Below are 19,732 nucleotides of genomic sequence, written 5' to 3'. Positions count from 1 at the left end.
GTTACAGTACGAGAAGCTAGGGGATTTGCCTGAAAACCCCACCAGATGCTGGGATCGCATAGTGGCAGTTCATGAGCCCAGATACATTTAGACTCTCAGCCAATTTTGTAGTCGATGACCTTATGGTATCTAAGCAAGAAGGTGGGATAGTTTGAGTGGGAATCGAGTAGGCAGAGTCACCAGAATAGACACTGGCCTGCTTCATGTCGTCCATTATCCCTCCAATCACTACGTTACCATGTGAATCAGCAAGCTACATCAATCCCGGTTGCATCAGATAAATTGGTGGGTCCAAGTCTAATAAAAATAAACTTTTACTTAAAAATATTAAATTTGTATGTAGTAATCAGCATGGTTGAATTCAGATAGAGGTTTGGTAATTATATTTCTTTGGTAAAACAAGTTAGTAAAAATGAAAGGGGATTTTAGGGTTTTTTATAAAATTATTATAAAAATAAAAAATAATCAAAATATTATAATTTTTTTATTTACCAAAATATTATAAATTTTTTTTTATTTACCAAAATATACAAAAAAAACAAAAAATAGAAAAAAAAACCTGACACAGCCTGATCAGGCCAATCACATTGGAGGCACCAAAGGTGCCAATGAGATTGACGACACCAATGGTGCCAAAGAGATGGGCGGCACCAATGGTGCCAAAGGACTAAAATGTAACTTTCTGCAGTTTTAAGGACTTGACATGCAAATTTACCATTTTGAATTTTGAAAGTAAATTGCTTGCGCACTAAAATTAAAATGTGGCTAATTGCCTTCTAAGCCCTCCTTATTTATTATTTTACTTTCAAAATTTAAAATGATAAATTTGCATATCAAGTCCTTAAAACTGTAGAAAGTTATATTTTAGTCCTTTGGCACCATTAGTGCCGCCAATCTCATTGGCACCTTTGGTGCCTCCAATGTGATTGGCCTGATCAGGCTGTGTCAGATTTTTTTTTTCTGTTTTTTGTTTTTTTTTGGTATATTTTGATAAATAAATTTTTTTATAATATTTTGGTAAATAAAAAAAAGTTATAATATTTTGGTTATTTTTTATTTTTTTATAATAATTTTGTAAAAAACCCGGGATTTTAAAATTAAAATTTAAAACTAAAACTTCAAAAGGTTGCAAATAGAATTTATAAAAAAAAAACAATACGATGAGAATCTAATCACATGAGTTTGATCATCAATGTAAAAATAAGTTCAATACTCTTTGATAAATCAATTAGATACCAACATCACACATAACGTGGAGGCAAATATTTTCTTTTTTGGTGGATTTGAGGCAAGTTTTTTACGTGACCTGTTAAGTGTCAATCAAAAGTGATCATTTTCATCATCACTACGACAGGATGTCACTTGTCATATTTAAAGTTACAATTTATTGAAACCAAATAATATGTATGGAAGCTCGACTTTGAAGACTAATTCATTTAAAGCAATTGCCCTTGAAGATTGGATTGGTTCAAAATCAAGTAATTAAACCCTTTGGATTGTGGAGAACAAATCGATATCGCATTGAAGATATCATTGAAGAAAGAATCTACAACAATCCACTTTTCTTATGTATTTATTGGTGTATTGTTTTTGACTATTTTGTAGTTTCTATAATTAAGAGGTTCTATTGTAATTGATCTCTAATATGTTAGCAAGTCTCAAAAATCTCTTTCTATTGAGAGACTTGTATAGGTTTTAGATAAGAGCATAGAGAACACTTCAATATTCACTGATGAACATATTTATGTGAGTGCATTTGAGAGTAAGCAGTTTGTGTTTACAACCTAAATTCTTAGGGGGTGAGTGTTCTAGTCTTTATTTTTGGAGAGTAAAAAAACATGGGTTCACTTGTTGTATTTTGGATTAAAGATAATGGCATCCAAAGTAGCCATTAGAGCCTAGCACTTCCATTCAACACATAAGTTTAAACCAATCAGCAACTATGTGTTTCAACACATACCACCCAATCTCTCATTACCTTTTTAATAATCAAGCTTGTCGAAATCATTTCCTTTATTAACAAAATAACTCTATAACAAAGTGCTTAAAATTTAATTTATTAATAGCATTAGAAATTAGAGAGATCTAATTATAACCAACAAACACACGCACATGGGGTTTATTTAGGCTAAGATTACATATCCACACAACATGGATTGCATATATAGCTTTTACTCATTAATGTTATTTGCCACAAGTATTAGAATAATTAAACAATTACAATTTTAAAAATCTTAATTGACAAGGTAAATATTCTAAGTCGAGTCAAGTTCAGGCCGAGCCTAAGCATGATATTAATATAATTTATGCTTGCTCAAGCCCGGCTCGACCCAAAATATGGGCCTAAAATTTAGCCCAAGTCCACCCATATTTGTAAAAGACTAACTCAAGCCCATTTTAAGCCTGCCCGTATTATTTTTATTTTTTTAAAAATATTTATATTATTTTAATTTAATATTTAATATTTTTTTATTTATTGACATTTTTATATAGTCATCTTAACATTATTTTAATATTTACATTAGAGTAGTATTATATATTTAGTAGAGGTTTATTTTTTTAATGTGTTATAAATTACATAATATATAAAAATAACATAATATAAAGTATTATAAACTTAAAAACGGGCCTATTTTTATTGCCTATTTTTTAGGTCTAATATTTTTACTCAAACCCTCTCAAATTTCAAGCGGGCCCTCGAGCCTAGGCGAGTAATTCAGCCCATGAATAAGTCTCACAATGACCCATTAAAATTTTCTTCTAATATAAGTTGTATTATGCATTACAAAATAAATTTTGTTACGAAACTTTATATTAATTAAACTTTAAGTAATTAATGAATCAATATTTATTTAACCATTCCCTTTTCATGTAAAACCAATGAGGACGTGAAACAAAGAGTAATGATAAACATGTAAAATTTTTATTAATTAATTAATCTTAAGACACATGTCCTAATGGTTCTTCCTCAAGGACTCGTTTGCAGGATTTGAAATAATCAAAACAACCTCGTACCTATAAATGGTTTCCAAGTTCGGGGAGTCGAGTAATCAGATTCACAAGCTTGGCCGATGACAATTGGATTGGGCCAATTATTGTTAATAGTTTATAATATTAGCAGTAAAAAGATTTAATAAATTATAATTATTGATCAGTACAAGTTTATGTAAAGTTATTTTATAAAACAAAGGATATAAAGAATTTTTGTATTAGTATTTTTTAAGTTTTGTTTGAAATATTGAAGATTTTGTTGTATCTTGGAAGTATTTTAAAAATTTAGGCAAAATGCTCTACACACTTTAAAGCAATCATATTTTAGTAACTTCCCTTTGTTTCAAATTTTATTTTTTATTTGTCTACCAAGTATCATGTTCGTTCTTTTTCCTACTTTGGGATCCTTTTCTTCTACGTTTCGAGTAGAATAGGCTTCAATAGGACGATGCTTTCTCACTGTCGTATGAGAGAGTTGCCATTGCAAAGGCCAAGAGATGAAATTGGAATATTTGTGGTTTGGTTTTGGGGTGGAATCAAAAAAGAAGAAAGAAGGGAAGTTGAAGGATTTGGAAAGAAAAGAAATGAGAAGTGGAAGGAAAAGAGAAGGTTTTGAATGAAGTCATCGTTGAGTTTTCGTGTTTGTTTTTTTAGAGAAATATAGTAATTCAATTAATTCAAATGGAAATACAATATGATGACAATGCAACCACCTAAACAATAACAGTAAAGTACAAACAAGAAAATGCACTAGGTAAAATAAATCAAACTAAAAGTAACATTTAGAACTTGTTTCCATTGTTTTAACAGTTGCATGTCGTGACTGTCATAAAACCCAGTGAATGAGAGATATACACAATAAAGACCATCAAACTAGCAATATAAAAAAACCGCCAGAGACGCACCATCATGATCAACCACTAGTTATAGCATTTTAGTCTCACCTCGGTTAGAGTACACCAATAATGAACTCCGACTAAAAACAACAATGCTAGTGACCCCCAAAAGACTTTTCAGTATTAGCAATGCACAAACCCAACCCCTAAAACTAAATCAATAGATGTTAGGTTAGTCCAACCTCCTTTCAAACTTCTTGAAAATAAAAATAAAAATATAATTAAGAAAATCACTAAAAACTACAATTGCTAACACCATCACCATTTTCAAAGAAAACAGAATAGGCTATTATCATCGCCACCACTTTAAGAGAAAATGAAACGTATCGTCACCACTTTAAAAGAAAACGAAACGAATATTATTCATTCACAAGCTTTTATATATGAGCTCAATTAACATATCATTACTATTATAGCAATTTAATAATCATTCAATTAACATCATTGTTATTGTAATAATTTAATAGTTGTGAATTTGAATGCTTTTAAATATGCAATATCTTTCCATTTAAGGTTCAAAATTATAAATAATTTAGAAATTGTAAATAAAAAAATTCCATTACAACATTTGGCATGTATGATTATATATTAATTTATATTTTATAAACTTTTTATATGATGTATGAGATATTTATCGATATTTTAAAATATTTTTCATATATATTTATAATAAAATATTAGTTTTTAATAACATATATGTTAATATACAAATGCAAATATTAAAATTTCTAATGTAACTTGATAAGTGCTAAAAGTAGCATGTTTTAACCTCATTCTTAATGCGCTTTTGAATGATTATTCAATGTTAATCGTGAATTTTGGATGATTATCCGATGCTAATTGTGAATTTTATACTCTTAATCCTTTAAATTCATGTTTTAATGCTTAATAGAGCACTTAGGAGCAAAATGAGCAAAAATAGGAGCGTCGTAGCAAGTTGAAGGAGCCACATGGGCTACACTTTTTTACATGGTTGTGTGACCCACACGGGCATGTGGTAGGCCATGTCAATTTCATGGGATTGTGCACTTAACAGTAGAAAATTGTGATTTTTAGGTTTTTTGAGCATTATAAGACGTATATATGACAAAAATAAGAAGATAGGAGGGAGCCGTCACAAAATATTGAAGAAAACAACTCGAAAAACACCATTGAAGCGGATTTTGAAGTAGAGTTCCGTCAAGATTGAAGATTTCCAGTTGATTTCTTAAGAAATTATCATGAGTTTCTTTATTTTTTTGGTTATACTATATCTTGGATGTTTCTATTTTCGAGCATGAACTAATTTTCTAAATATCTAGGGGAGATAACCCTATGATGGATTCTGTCGTTTGATTTTTATTTTACGCAAGAAATACTTAGTTTCTTGTTCTCAATTATGTATGCTTAATTCATGGTTTGATATTTCTAAAGTATTGACCCATGTTCGATGTGCTTAAATCGGTGGTTAAATAGACCCTATTTAAGATTAGATTTTGCGTAATTAAGTGGAGTTGCATGCAACACTAGAAATAGGATGACATAAATCTATCGAATTAGAGTCAAATCTAATAGTGGAATCCATAGCACGAGTTAATGTGATAATAGGAGTTTTAATTAGAAAGAAATTTCAATTAATCAACCTAGAGTCAGTTGCTCTTATGCTCAAAAGAGATATTAACATAATTTAGGGATTTCTACGGATCAAGGTGCTAAGTAAAGAAATTGCGTAATTTAGATTAATAGTGGCAGATGAAATCTAGACAGATTCTTTCCTAAGTATTGTTTCGTTTCTTGGTTGTTATTCGATTATTTTTGTAATTTGTTCTTTGTCACGTTCGTTAGTTAATTTTAGGTTTTAGTCGATCACTTGAATTATTTTGTTAAATAATAGAAAGATGGTAATTACTAGCACTTGTAGTCGTTGAGGGAACAATATATTTGCTCACCGTAGCTATACTATTAATTAATAAGTGCACTTGCCTTAATCAAATTTTTAGTTAATTTTGTAACCATAATAATTATAAAAAAATAGAAATATTTAAAGAAATAAAAACTTATTTAAAATATCAAAAATTTTGTACCAACTAAAAATTTTGATATTTTAAATATCAAAATTAAAAATTATTAAAAATATCAAGATATTGGTGAAAATACACTGAAACCCAAAAATAGTCAAAATGGATTGAAATTTTAACCAACACAGCTCAAATGATTTGATACTAATTAAAAACGGAAATGATATGTACTAACTGTTATTGATATAGTATTGGCTACCAACTTTTTGTCTTGGTTAGGGTTGATTGTTGTAACAACTATAGTAAAATTACAAATACAGATCAAAGTAATCGTAAATATCAAACTATTACAAACGGGTTATGTTCCAAACTAAAGAAAACTACCATGCATGATGTGTAGGGTTGGTATTTTTTGTGTGTGTGAATAAAATCCAGCTGGAGAATTTATTAAAATAAATTAAAGTAGTTTAAACAAAAACTCGGAAAACAAAAGTGTAGCAGAAAATTAAAAAAAACAAACAACAACTCCAGCTTAGATAGAGAAGCCACACCCGAAAGTGGATACACGTGTAGACCGTGGGAGGCTCCAAACAATAGGAGCAGTTTAATCCCTACTCTAAAAAAATCCAATCGTCCTTTTCACCCTCAGAAAAATCCCCCTTCACCAAAATCCATTTTGAAGAAGAACAACTACCTAGAAGCCATTGCAACACTTGCTTCATCGTCTTCGCTGACGCCTCTACAGTTCAGAGCTACCATCTCTTCTAGGTAACTATGCTCTAGATTTAGACCATCTCCCCTACTCCATCCCTCTTGCACTAGTAAATAAGTCGATTTGTTCGCCTCTTGGGAGACATAAACAAACTCACACTCTCTGAGCCTCCGTTGTTCAGTTCTAATGTCTTGAATATACGCCTCGATGGCCAATCTATTTACACAACTCAAGTTTGCTTTATTTATCACAGAAAGATAATCCCTTTCCACCACCACCCTTTTAAAATCGAGATCTACCCCTAATCTGAGAGCTTGAAGGCATGCAAGGGCTTCAACCGTAAAAGCCGACAATATGCTTTCATTAACAGTTACTTTTTCAGCAATAGTTCTAGATCTACCATATCTAACGATTATCCCTGAACAAGATTTTGAAATATGAACATGAAACGCCGTATCAACATTTATCTTGATGTAAGGTTCTTCCGGCGGTCTCCACCTTTCAAAACCTACCTTTCAAATCTTACTTGTAATATGTTGTGGCGAGGCAAATGATCTGTCATGCACCCATTTATTCCTCTCAGACCAAAGGAACTAGATCGTACATGCAATCTGCCTGTAGGTATATTCTGATGAATTATAAAACATGTTGTGCAGCTAATCTTGAAAACTTTTTCCACCTTCTTCACCATCCCATTTAATGTTCAACAGATCCCAAACTACAACAACAAATGGATAGTCCTCAAATCCATGCTCCAAATCCTCCACTCCCTTTATGCACTTTGGGCAAATCACGGATCCCACTAAACGGCTGTTATAAAGATTGTGTGAATTAGAGATTAGGTTCTTAAAAAAAATGCCAGATTGTGACTTTGACCTTTTCTGGGAATTTTTGTTTCCACAACTTCTTGTAAAAAAGATTGTCACTATCCACTTCATTGTCATTTATCTCTCTATTTCCCTGTAATAATCTGTAATTGCTCCGAACGGTATACTCACCTGAGGGTTCAACCTGCCAAACCACTTTATCCGGCTATGGGTGCAAGGCTAGAAGAGTACATTAAATCCTACTTGCCATATTAGGATCAAAACTACTAGTAATTTTTACCACACCCTACACCCGTTCATGATGTACAATTAAATCAGAGACTGTTCTATAATACACATTAGCATAAGCCTGAATTTTCCGTGTAGGAAGACTAAAGACCCAGATATCCTCCCAGATGTCAATACTTGTGCCCGTGCCCACCTGCCAGCTTAGACCCTCCAGAAGCAAACCTTTTGTTGACCATATACTCCTCTAGGTATAAGATGGGTAGGCTTCTAAACTTGTTCTCAAGAAATCTGAATTTGGATAATATTTAGCTTTTAACGATCGCGCCAATAACGAACTCTGATATTTCATTAAACGCCATCCCTGCTTGGCCAAAAGAGCAATATTAAATTTACTAAGATCTTGGAAGCCCATCCCACCGTGGTCTTTCAATGTGCACAACATAGACCATGCATACCAATGAATCCCTCACTTACCCCTAAATTTTTGCCACCAATAACGAGAGATAATATGTTCTAATTCCTTACATAACGAAGTTGGTAATAAAAAGCAAGACGTCGTAAAAATGGGAATAGCTTGTAGGTAACTTTTTATAAAAACTTCATTTCCCCCTTGGGACAACGGTTTCACGCACCAACTGTTAATGCGACACCGCATTCAGTCCTTCAACCCCTGAAACTCCCTCCTTTTGCTCCTTCAACCATATTAGGTAAGCCCAAATAGCGCTCAGGATCTGTTGAAATATGAACCCCTAAACACATTGATATTGTATCAACCCGGTTTTGATCCTAATCAGAATAATGGTTTCGGGACCACAAATCCGAATCAGAAAAATATTTTAATATTATATTTAGTGTCTATTATATGTTAAGTTATAGGTGTGAAAAATTCGTGTGGAAATGTAATCGTTTGAATGTTCAATCTGATAAAAAGAGTTTAATTGCGTAAAATAAAAATTTAAGGGTTAAATCTAAAAATACCTAATTGATGTTGTCTTTTAAAAATGGGGGTCTTAAATGTCAATTAGACTATTTGAAATGATAGTGGGTGGCTATGGACAATTATATCCTTATGTTATATGAAATATAAATTATTTATTAAAGGTTAATAAGGTAAATAAATAAAACAAACTAATATATGTTAATTAAAAACAAAGAAAAATTCAAGGTTATCATCTTCTTCACTAGCCGAAAGTAAACAAAAGAAAAAGAAAGAAAACCTAGCTACATTCTGTCATATAAAAGCTTGATTGAGATCGAGAACCACAGAAATCGGAGTTAGATCAGGGAAAAGCCAAATTAGTCGAATAATCGTCCGATTTTGATTTTCCATCGTCCGAGGTAAGTCTACTAGTTATTTAACGTATTTAAATCAGTATATATGTATGTATATTTATTTTATTTTTGTTGATCTATAATTAAAAATAATTTGATTGAATAAGTTTGAAATATAAATGGTATATATGTATATACCATATTCGAATATATGAATATATGCCTATATAAGTCTTTGAATTAATTGTAAGTATGAATGGTATATAGAAAAATATATATACATTGTTTGAATATTAAACATGTATCAATATGTTTATGTTATTGAAAATATTTGATGATATGAGGATTATAAATGTAAACACAAAATTTGAATATATATGTACATTCATGTATAATCTTTGAGTTTGATTAAAAGTATTTACATTGCATTTGCATAGATAATTTCGAATAAGTATATATATGTGTGAGTTGAAACATATACGTATATATGTTTGAATAGGTTTTGAACATATTTCAAGGTGTGAATGTTAAATATATATATGGGTAGTACTGCATATGTACGGATATACATGTAAAAGTTATTTTCGAATAGGTGGATATATATATGTGTGTGTGTGTGTTAAGTTCTTGTATTGAATTTAGTTAAGTAATAATATATAAATATATATGTGTGTTTATAAATTTATAAGTGTTTGAATTGAATTGAAGACATGATTTATAAACTTTTATTTGATTGGACATGAACTACAATGAACATGTGTTTGTTATAAAGAATTATTTGAGGAAATATTTTGTATATGTGAAATTGAAATTTGTGATCTGAATCAGGCTATAAGCCTAGCAAGCTAAGTGCCGGTGATCTGAATCAGGCTATAAGCCTAGCAGGCTAAGTGTCGGTGATCTGAATCAAAGGAGCGAAGTTATTAGCTTAGATTATTTTAATATGTTTGAATGTGAAATATATATTATTTAAGTATAATGGAAGTTAAATACTATGATGGTAGTAGTTGAATCTATAATATAAAGATATATATAAATGTATTCGGTTGAATCATTGAATTATCAAGTTTGGAATTGGTGATCTGAATCAGGCTATAAGCCTAGAAAGCTAAGTGCCGGTGATCTGAATCATGCTATAAGCCTAGCAGGTTAAGTGCCGGTGATCTGAATAAGGCTATAAGCCTAGTAGGCTAAATGCCGGTGATATGAATCAGGTTATAAACCTAACAGGCTAAGTGCCGGTGATCTGAATATGTTAAATTAAGTGATTATATGCATTTGATATATATATAAATATATAAATGATTTTGGTTTATTTTAACTTAATGATGGAATAAGTATAAGTATATATATATGAATTTTTGCTCATGATTTACTAAGCTTAAATAGCTTAATGTGTGTTGTATTTGTTTACCTCTGTTTTATAGATTTTGAAGTCACGTTAAGAGCTCGGGGATCGTCAGCATGGTCTATCACACTATCGACCGTCTTTGGTATTTTATATATTTTAAATTCGAACCTATGGCATGTATAGTCTAGTTAATATGTTTAATTTTGGGATATGTGAATATGAGCCATGCGAAAATGGCTTACTTTGTTTTGACCTATTTTGGTGTCTATGCATATAGTTTTAAAGGTCATTAAAATGGAGATTTTAATTATACATATTTGATTATAGTATAAGCTATGATAGATAAGTAAGTGTTATTTAATCTGCTGAACTCTATACTTTAAAATTTTATTTAGTTTGATGTTCATTCATTATTGCTTTCGATGTATATAAAAAAAAATTGAAGTTAACTTACATGCTGTTCGATTTGTACTGCATGAGGGAGTTAAAGTTGAACTTAAGACAAGTTATTAGCTAATTAATATGCTGCTGTTATATTATGAAGCATTGACTGTCCAAATTAGGGCATAATTATGGTATTTAGATAATTAATATGCTAAGGTTGTGATGTGAATCATTGGTTGTCCGATTTAAGACACTTATTGTATTTTAGTTGTTAAATGTTGCCGTTAGGAGGAGGATTATTGCTGTCCAAAAGTGGCATTGTTGTGTCTATTAATGTTTTAATATCTGGTCCAATTTTGTAAATAAATTGTTGACTAATTAGGGTAATAATAATTTTGGGTCGGATTTTGATTGGTAATGTAACACCCTAACCCGTATTCGTCGCCGAATTAGGGTTACGAAACATTACCTAACAAACACAACCATTTTTATAATCAAACTGATCACAAACATAGAAATTAAACCATTTTCGCATGACTATTTATATATTTTACAATCCAAATCTAACCAAAATATACTCAAACCTATACATGCCATAAGATCGAGTTCAAATTTTTAACAAAATACCAAAAGAAGTCGATAGTGTGACAGACTATGCTGATGATCCCCGAGCTCGTAACGCGTCTCCAAAATCTATAAAACAAATGAACAAGAACAATCAAAGTAAGCTTTTATAGCTTAGTAAGTTTATAGCATATCTAAAATACATATAAACGAACATATGAAAAATCATTATATGCTTATAATCAAGTTACGTACACAATCATTAATTGCATATACAAATTCCAAATATACTTATCATTTTCATTTCATGAATACATATCTATGATCTTCCAAATACATATGTCAAAAGCTTATATTTTTACTTATCAATTACATGAATCAAATGCACATTTATACTTCTAATCCACATGTGCCGATTTCATACAGGTATATTCAACAATTTCATAGCAACCAATATATGTACTTACTCACTAAACACATAGATCCAAACATTTATAAGCTCATCGAATACATATACATAAGTATTCATATATTTATTCATTATATATATAACCCAAAATCATTTATATATATATATATATCACATGCATATAATCACTTAATTTAACATATTCACCGGCACTTAGCCTGTTAGGCTTATTGCCTGATTCAGATCACCGGCACGTAGCCTGCTAGGTTTATAATCTGATTCAGATCACCGGCACGTAGCCTGCTAGACTTAAAGTCTGAATTAATTCACTGGCACTACATTCGCTAAGCATCGAGCCTGAATACCACGGGTATGAAATTGGTCTTTCACAAAATTCTTTATAAGAAAATCTAGATATTCTTTATATCTCATATAAATCTTTTCAATAATTGTATCTCAGCAAGAATCAAATTATTATTCCAATCTTCGTAGCAAACATACATTTGAATAACATCTCTATAGTTCATATCATTAAATTCGGTTCATAGAACTCAATACCTGCATTCGAATATTATGCATATTTTCTTCTATATTATAAGCTTCAACTTATAAAACTCAAAGCAAACATTAACTACATACATATAATTCATGTGATTAATTTCAACTTATCGAGTTCAATACATACATTCGGCTAACATACATGTAATCTATTAAATTTCATCCAACTTATAAAATTCAGCATATATATATTCGGCTAAATATATATATATAAATAGAATCTATGCAATTTATTTTAACTTATAAAACTCAAATATACATTAACTAATACATATATATATATACAATTCATACATTATATTTTAACTCATATACTTACACTTATACGAAATAACTATATATGTATATTATTACTTATTCGATATTTCCATATATATAAATATACTTAACATTTAAACCTTGAAATATGTTCAGAACTTATTCGAAAATATACATGTATATTCTTCAATTCCCACAGTGACATTCATTCAAAATTATTAAAGTATATACAATATATACCCTTAATCAAACTCAAATATTATACTTATTTATACATATACATATTCGAAAATTAACACATATATATACATATAATTTCTTACTTATACTCAATATATATAAGTATTTATTCATATATATACATGCTTATTCAATCCAACTTATACCAATATTTGATACACATACATATATATATCTTTATATATAACATCATGTAAACATATATAACAAACAACATTAACTAAATTCAAACTTTATTCACATATATACATACCTATATATATAGTTCCATATCTAAATTATTTACAAGGGCATTGATGTATGTATATTTGTATATTCATACTCATTCGAACCTAACACATATATATATACATAATTTTCATACTTTCCATTTGATTTATATACTTTTAAATTTTAACTCAACATAAATACATTTGATATTCATACATATAAACTAATTTAATAAAAATTAAATAGCTAATAGACTTACCTCAGACGATGGAAAATCGAAGTCGGACGATTATTCGACTAATTTGGCTTTTCCCCGATCTAACTCCAATTTCTTTGGTTCTCGATCTAAATATATTCAAAATAAGATAATTTATTTATTAACACATTCAATTTAATCCAAAAACGCATAATTTGTCAAATTACTATTTTGCCCCTAATATTTTCACTTTTTGCAATTTATTCCCTATTACATAAAATACAATTTATACAAAATTTGCCCATACCACACAAGGGCCGAATATTCATGGTTCTCATACAAGTCCACACATTGCATTTATTTCACATTTTAGTCCCCCAAAAATTTAATTTCACAATTTAGCCCTATTTACTCAATTTCACTAAAAATTCCAATACAAAACATATTAATCTATCACATATCTTTCATTTTTCATCATCAACTATCACAAAGTCTAAGCATTCATCAATGGCACATTTCAAAATCATCAACAATTCACAAAATTAAAACATGGGTTTTGAAGAACACAAAGCAACGATCTCTAAAACATAAAAATCATCAAAAACCGAACAAAATCCATACCTTAATCAAAGCTTGAAAGTGCCGAATGAAATAAGCTTTAAACCCTTTTATTTTCTCTCCAATTCGGCCAAAAGATGAAGAACATGGCATTTTAATTTGTTATATTATACATATATTAACCTTATTGTTAATTTACTATATTAACCTTTACTAATATATATATAAAACATATATAATAAGGTTACATTAGTCCTTTGCCATCCACTAACTTACATAGTGGGCTAATTGCATAATAAAACCTTTAAATTATAAAGACAACAACAATTAGGCACTTTCATATTTAACCACTACATTTTTATTTTACGCGATTTAATTCTTTTATTTAATCAGACACTCAAACGGCGAAATTAAAGCACAAAATTTTTACACTAGTAAATTCACACATAATAAACACAGAAAAAAAATATATAAAAATATTTTTCCAATTCGGATTTGTGGTCCCGAAACCACTATTCCGATTAGAGTCAAAACTGGGTTGTTACAGGTAATGTCTCGTAACTCTAATCCGGCGACGGACTCGGGTCGGGGTGTTACAGATATCCCATGCCTTACATCATCCCCTACATTCGAACAGAAATAGATAACAAATTTTTCATAATTTACACATTGGCCTAACGACTTTTCATACTCCTTAAGAATCTATTTTAGAATCGTTGCTTCCCTCACCGTAGCCCCCCGAATAGGATGCAATCATCAGCAAATAGAAGATGAGAAATTTTTGGTCTCTCTACAGATCTTGCACCCTTAATTGATCTACTCTAGCTTACCATACGCATCAATGAGGATAAACCTTCACTACATATTAATAACAAATACGGGCTAAGTGGATCTCCTTGACGAAGCCCTCATCCAAGTGAGAACCTTTGACCTGCCTCTCTGTTGAGAATTACAGAATAGGTTACTGAGCTCACATAATAATGAATAAAATTGACCTATTTTTCCACAAAACCCATCTTTAAAAACATATTTTTCAAGAAATCCCATTCCACCCTATCATATGCCTTACTCATATCAAGTTTAAGGACAAAGTGACCCTTCTTACCATTCCTTTTTTGTTTAAACACCTCCAAGGTCTCATAAGCAAGCAAAATGTTATTTGTAATTAACCTTCCAGGAACGAAAACACTTTGTGCTTCATCAATACAACAACTTAAAACTTTTTGGAAACAGTTAACCACTATTTTTGAGATAATCTTATACAAAACCGAACAGAGGCTTATAGGACGAAAATTTTTCATATTATTCAGATTTGACATTTTCGTATTAACACAATATGAGTAAAGTTTATATCTGCTAAGGACATACCTTCATTTAACACCTCAAGACAGTAAGTTCCGACCTCCTCCTCTATGATATGCTAGTAATTCTGAAAGAATAGAGCAGGAACACCATCTGGTCCCAACGCCTTTATGGGCGCCATTGCTTTTAGTGATACAAGAATCTCATATCTTTCATATCAAGCCGTGAAGCGTCTATTCATGTCCTCCGAAATACACCCGTTAACACCCCTCAAAATATAGTCAGAATCACACAAGCTCTGAGAGGTAAATAACTCCATAAAATACTCCCTAACAATTTTATTTACCTCTCCTGCATCACTAGTTACATGTTCATCACCTTTATCTAACCCTTTCACCCTGTTCGTCCTTTTATTTTGAAACGTTATACGATGAAAGAAACTCGTATTTCGATCACCCTACTTTAACTAATTCACACGCTCTTTGCTCTCAATACATCTCTTCCTTCTCCAACTCCAAAGTCAAATCAATTTTACTTTCCATGGGATTGAAAATATTCTCATCATCCTATTCACCCAAATTAAATTCCTAGATCTTTTTAAATAAATGCCTCTATTTTCTGCCCTTCTCCTTTCTAAACCTATCTGCCCAAGATTTCAAACCTGCCTCAATAACTCTAGCCGCTATGGAATAGTACCCCTACTCTGCTCCCAGAGTCGATGAACTTCAATTTCACACGAATCTTCTAGCATCCAAGATGCTTCAAACCGAAAATGATTGCTTCGAAGACGCCCATCCCCTTTATCCGTTACCAACATTAGAGGACAATGGTCCCAAAACGAGTGAGGCAAAAGGAGCACCACAAAATTTGGAAAATTTACCCACCATGCAGAATTGGTAACTCCATATCCAACCTTTTCTTAATGTTATTATGCTCAAAGTTACCCCGCTCCCAGGTAAAACCAATGGCCTTCAAAACCTAAATCCTCCAATTGGCAATCCTCCATCGCCCTTTGAAATTCTTCCATCCTTCTATCATCACGCAAAATACCCATTTCTTCTCAAAAGAGTAAAGAATCTCATTAAAATCCCTACATACCAACCACAGCAAGTTTTGATCTCTCCCTAAGCTTCGAAGGAGACGCCAAGATTCACTACGATTTTCTAGATCAGGGAACCACAAAACCCTGTCAGCCTCCAATTTATACCATCAACGTATATCCAAATCAACATGGCTACTCGAATAACTCCGCAAATTAACATCAATATCAATCTTCCACCCAAACTAAAATCTCCCATTGTACCCTCGGCTGAAACATCAATATCATGCACAAACCTACCCCATCAACGCACTCTCTCCATTCTAACTGAATCCAACTTTGTCTCCATAAAGAAGACAACTTGGGGATTGTGAAGTTTCAACATCTGTTGAAGCCTCCTTAATGCTCGTGGACTCTCCAATCCATGAACATTCCAACTCATGATCTTCATTGCTGCCAGCCAACCTGCCCTCTAGCGGTCGCCGATAAATTGGTTTGGGAAGCTAGACACTGCTCACCTCCTTTTTACTTAGAATCAAAAGTCTCAGAAACTTTATCAGAGAAAACATATTTGTTCTTTGTCTTTTTTTACCATCCACTCCTCCAATCGGTTCTTTTTCCAAGTCATGTATCATCGGATCTTGATCCAACCCTACAAAGGAACTTCCCTCCCAACCAAAACCAACCTTTGATTTTCCATCCAGATTAACACCCAACACTCGATTTAAATTGTTTAAAGCATCAAATCCTCGATCCTCAATCAACTGTTTCTTAGCCAAACACTCTCTATCATAGTGGCACGCCTTCCTGGAAGAGCCCTTAATGATATATCCCATCCCAACTCCACCAAATCCACATCCATTCGTAAGTGGATCGGGCAAAACTGTCACTGTGCTCCAGACAACCGCACATGAAACAAAACAAGGTCAACTTTTCATATTTAAATCGTGTTGATTTTGCTATTTGTCTTATGTTAATGTTTAAATAATTATAATTATGTTTAACTAGTTCAAGTCGTGGTAGCCCAAATTCTAAATATCTTTTCCCGAATTAAACAGTTATGGATCGTCGATTTTGTTTAGTTTGTCCCTACTGGGCTTATCATTTAAAATTTTGGGTTGTGTAGAATCGATTTATTAAGCTATTCTTCCAACAAGTTTCCTATAAATTCTTGTTTTTGAGGAGTCAAATTTGGTTGATTTTAAGTTAGGTAAAATAAAACTGCAATTTTTAATGCAGAAAAGCTGCATTTTAATCCAAATAAAGACAATGTCCCACAGAAGCAGAGCTTTATTAGTTGAACTAATCCATTGTGAAATTAATAGCAAAAGCTTATTAATACTCAACCTGGATTTGATTTGAATGACAAAAAAGAAATTATGGGTTGGAGCAAGGAATACTTGGATATAGTTTTGGTCCCAGCTGGTTTATTCATCTTGTCTGTTTACCATGTTTTTCTTCTTTATAAATACCTCAAATTCCCTGAAACTACTGCCATTGGCTTTGAAAACCATTTCAGGAAAGCTTGGGTCGAAAGGATGTTGCAGGTCGAGGCTAAAGATAGAGGATTATCATTGACAACGATCAACAGCACAATATCAGCATCAACTTTCTTGGCAACAACATCGCTAGCATTGAGTTCGCTAATCGGAACATTGTTAGCGGATTCATCACATCAAAAGCTCTTCAAAAACAGTCTTATATATGGCAACACAAGCTCATATATCAATTCGGTCAAATACATAACACTTCTCATATGTTTCTTGGTGGCTTTCGGCTCTTTTCTTCAATGTGTACGCAGCTTTGTTCATGCTTGTTTCTTGATTAGCATGCCCAATGCAGTTATCCCAATGAGTTACGCCCAGAAAGCGGTGATAAGAGGCAGTGCTTGCTGGTCCATTGGCTTACGAGCTATTTATTATGCCACTGTTTTGCTGCTTTGGATATTTGGGCCAATCCCAATGTTTGCTGGCTCTTTGATTATGGTGCTGGTTTTGCATTTGCTTGATACAAATGTGACCCCTTTGCATCAGTTTGAAGAAGATAACAAGTCTTGTAACGTGGTTACCGAGACCAATTAAGAAGTTTCATGCAATAGTTGGTCCAGTTATTGTGCATCATGATATATCAAACTCCATTGCAATGTGATGTTACGATAGTTATTGAAGTAATAACTTTGGATCATCTTTTGAAAATAAAGCTTCTAATTTTTTTTTATTTTTTATTTGGTATGCATTATTGTTAAAAATTACTGGATTAAAACTCCCATATATGACTTCACACTTTATTATTACTAGCCTTTAATGTCATATGTATTGCATGTAATTTTTGAATTACAGTAATTAACGTAAAACAATATCTTTTTATTTGAATATAATTAAATTATATTAATTTATCAATTCAAATATTATCTTATGAATGCATAATAAAAAAATTCAACTCATAATTAAAATATTTTTAACTTATTCAACATAAAATATAAATAATGCAAAAGTAAAATTATTCAAAATAAGAGTTTATTAATATAATTAACTCTAATATATTAATTAAGTGATAATTAATATGCTTAGAATTTTATTCAAGTAATAACTCCAGATTAATTTTAAATTATCACAACTTCAATTCAATTATAATTATTTTTAAATATATAATTATCACAACTTTTATTTTAGAACGTGAATTTAATAATATAATGAAAAATAAAAAATATTTTTTATCCTTCGTACTTATATATTATAGATCATAGATAGATAAGAATGGTGAATACAAACCCATTGATACATCACCAAATAAAACAATTATTGGAACCTAAACAAAATTATTTGACTAAGCGATGGAAACACCACTTTATCAAAATAAGCACATTAAAACTTGATCTCATTTATTAGATTCTCCAAGTTGACATAATCAGACAAGAATCACTTTCAATCTCCACGAAATTCACATTTAACCCCGAACACCACCGCCCATTGCAAAAATATCCATGCTGTCCTGTTTTATCCAGCGTCTCTCTCATGCCAACCCTGGCTCCTTCATTAAAGCCAATATAGAGGCAGAGTTTGCAAGTAAGCTAAATTAAGTTAGCTTATATATAAGCTTTCTAGAGGTGGGGTTGCTACTTGGTAGAGGAATTGTTTTTTTATTTAGTGCAAACTTTGTAAGTAAATTAAATTGAGTCAATCAATTTATATATCAGCTTCCAAGGAAAAAAGTCTTATAGGGAGAATTATCTAAAGTGAATATAGTTGATGAGTGAGTGAAACTTAGATCATAATTTGTATTTTGAGCATAGTAGATTAATTTTCTAGGCAATACCCCTATAGATGTAGGAAGTTTTCGAACTACATGAACAAACTTTTGGTGTCCGTCTCTATTTTTCCTACACTAGTTACTTAATCTAGTTGCAATTGAATGTATACCTAGACTAATATTTGACCGGCAAAAATCAACATTATTTCAATTAGTATTAAAACTAGATACTTGACTCACTAAATGGTGATATTGCATTGATTTTTGTTTGAGATACAAAGTTTTTCAATAGCTAGACCCCTTGGGTGTTGGATGACTTCAAGCCAAGATGAAAGTTTTAGTAAGCCCATGGATGAAAAGGCTTGGCATTCAATTTTTACTAGTTAAAACCCTCCTCCTGTTGATGTTTTAGGCATGAAGACTCCCAAACATGCGACAACCTAGAGGAGTGAAGATGAGAAGCTTGGAAGTGGTAATTCCAAGGCCCTAAA

General features: G+C 31.4%; 1 protein-coding gene and 1 long non-coding RNA gene across 2 annotated transcripts; both read left to right on the top strand.

The window, feature by feature from the left end:
• Positions 1 to 6,170: 6,170 nt before the first annotated feature.
• Positions 6,171 to 10,684, top strand: LOC121225124 (uncharacterized). The gene is made up of 2 exons (XR_005923015.1): positions 6,171 to 6,652; positions 10,351 to 10,684. It is a non-coding gene; the product is annotated as an uncharacterized lncRNA (long non-coding RNA).
• A 6,259-nt stretch (positions 10,685 to 16,943) lies between these two features.
• Positions 16,944 to 18,209, top strand: LOC107918817 (uncharacterized). Its single transcript, XM_016848402.2, has one exon. It carries the CDS (start codon positions 17,372 to 17,374, stop codon positions 18,071 to 18,073), a length of 702 nt encoding a protein of 233 aa, XP_016703891.1. The 5' UTR covers positions 16,944 to 17,371; the 3' UTR covers positions 18,074 to 18,209.
• The last annotated feature ends 1,523 nt before the right edge of the window (positions 18,210 to 19,732 follow it).

The sequence above is a fragment of the Gossypium hirsutum genome, chromosome D13 (assembly GCF_007990345.1).
Source record: "Gossypium hirsutum isolate 1008001.06 chromosome D13, Gossypium_hirsutum_v2.1, whole genome shotgun sequence".
Lineage (NCBI taxonomy): Eukaryota > Viridiplantae > Streptophyta > Magnoliopsida > Malvales > Malvaceae > Gossypium > Gossypium hirsutum.
The sequence above is the reverse complement of the archived record's forward strand: the minus strand, read 5'-3'. Positions and strand labels throughout refer to the sequence as shown.

Coding starts and splice junctions, on each gene's coding strand:
- LOC107918817 (XM_016848402.2), top strand. CDS start 17,372: ATGGGTTGGAGCAAGGAATACTTGGATATAGTTTTGGTCCCAGCTGGT.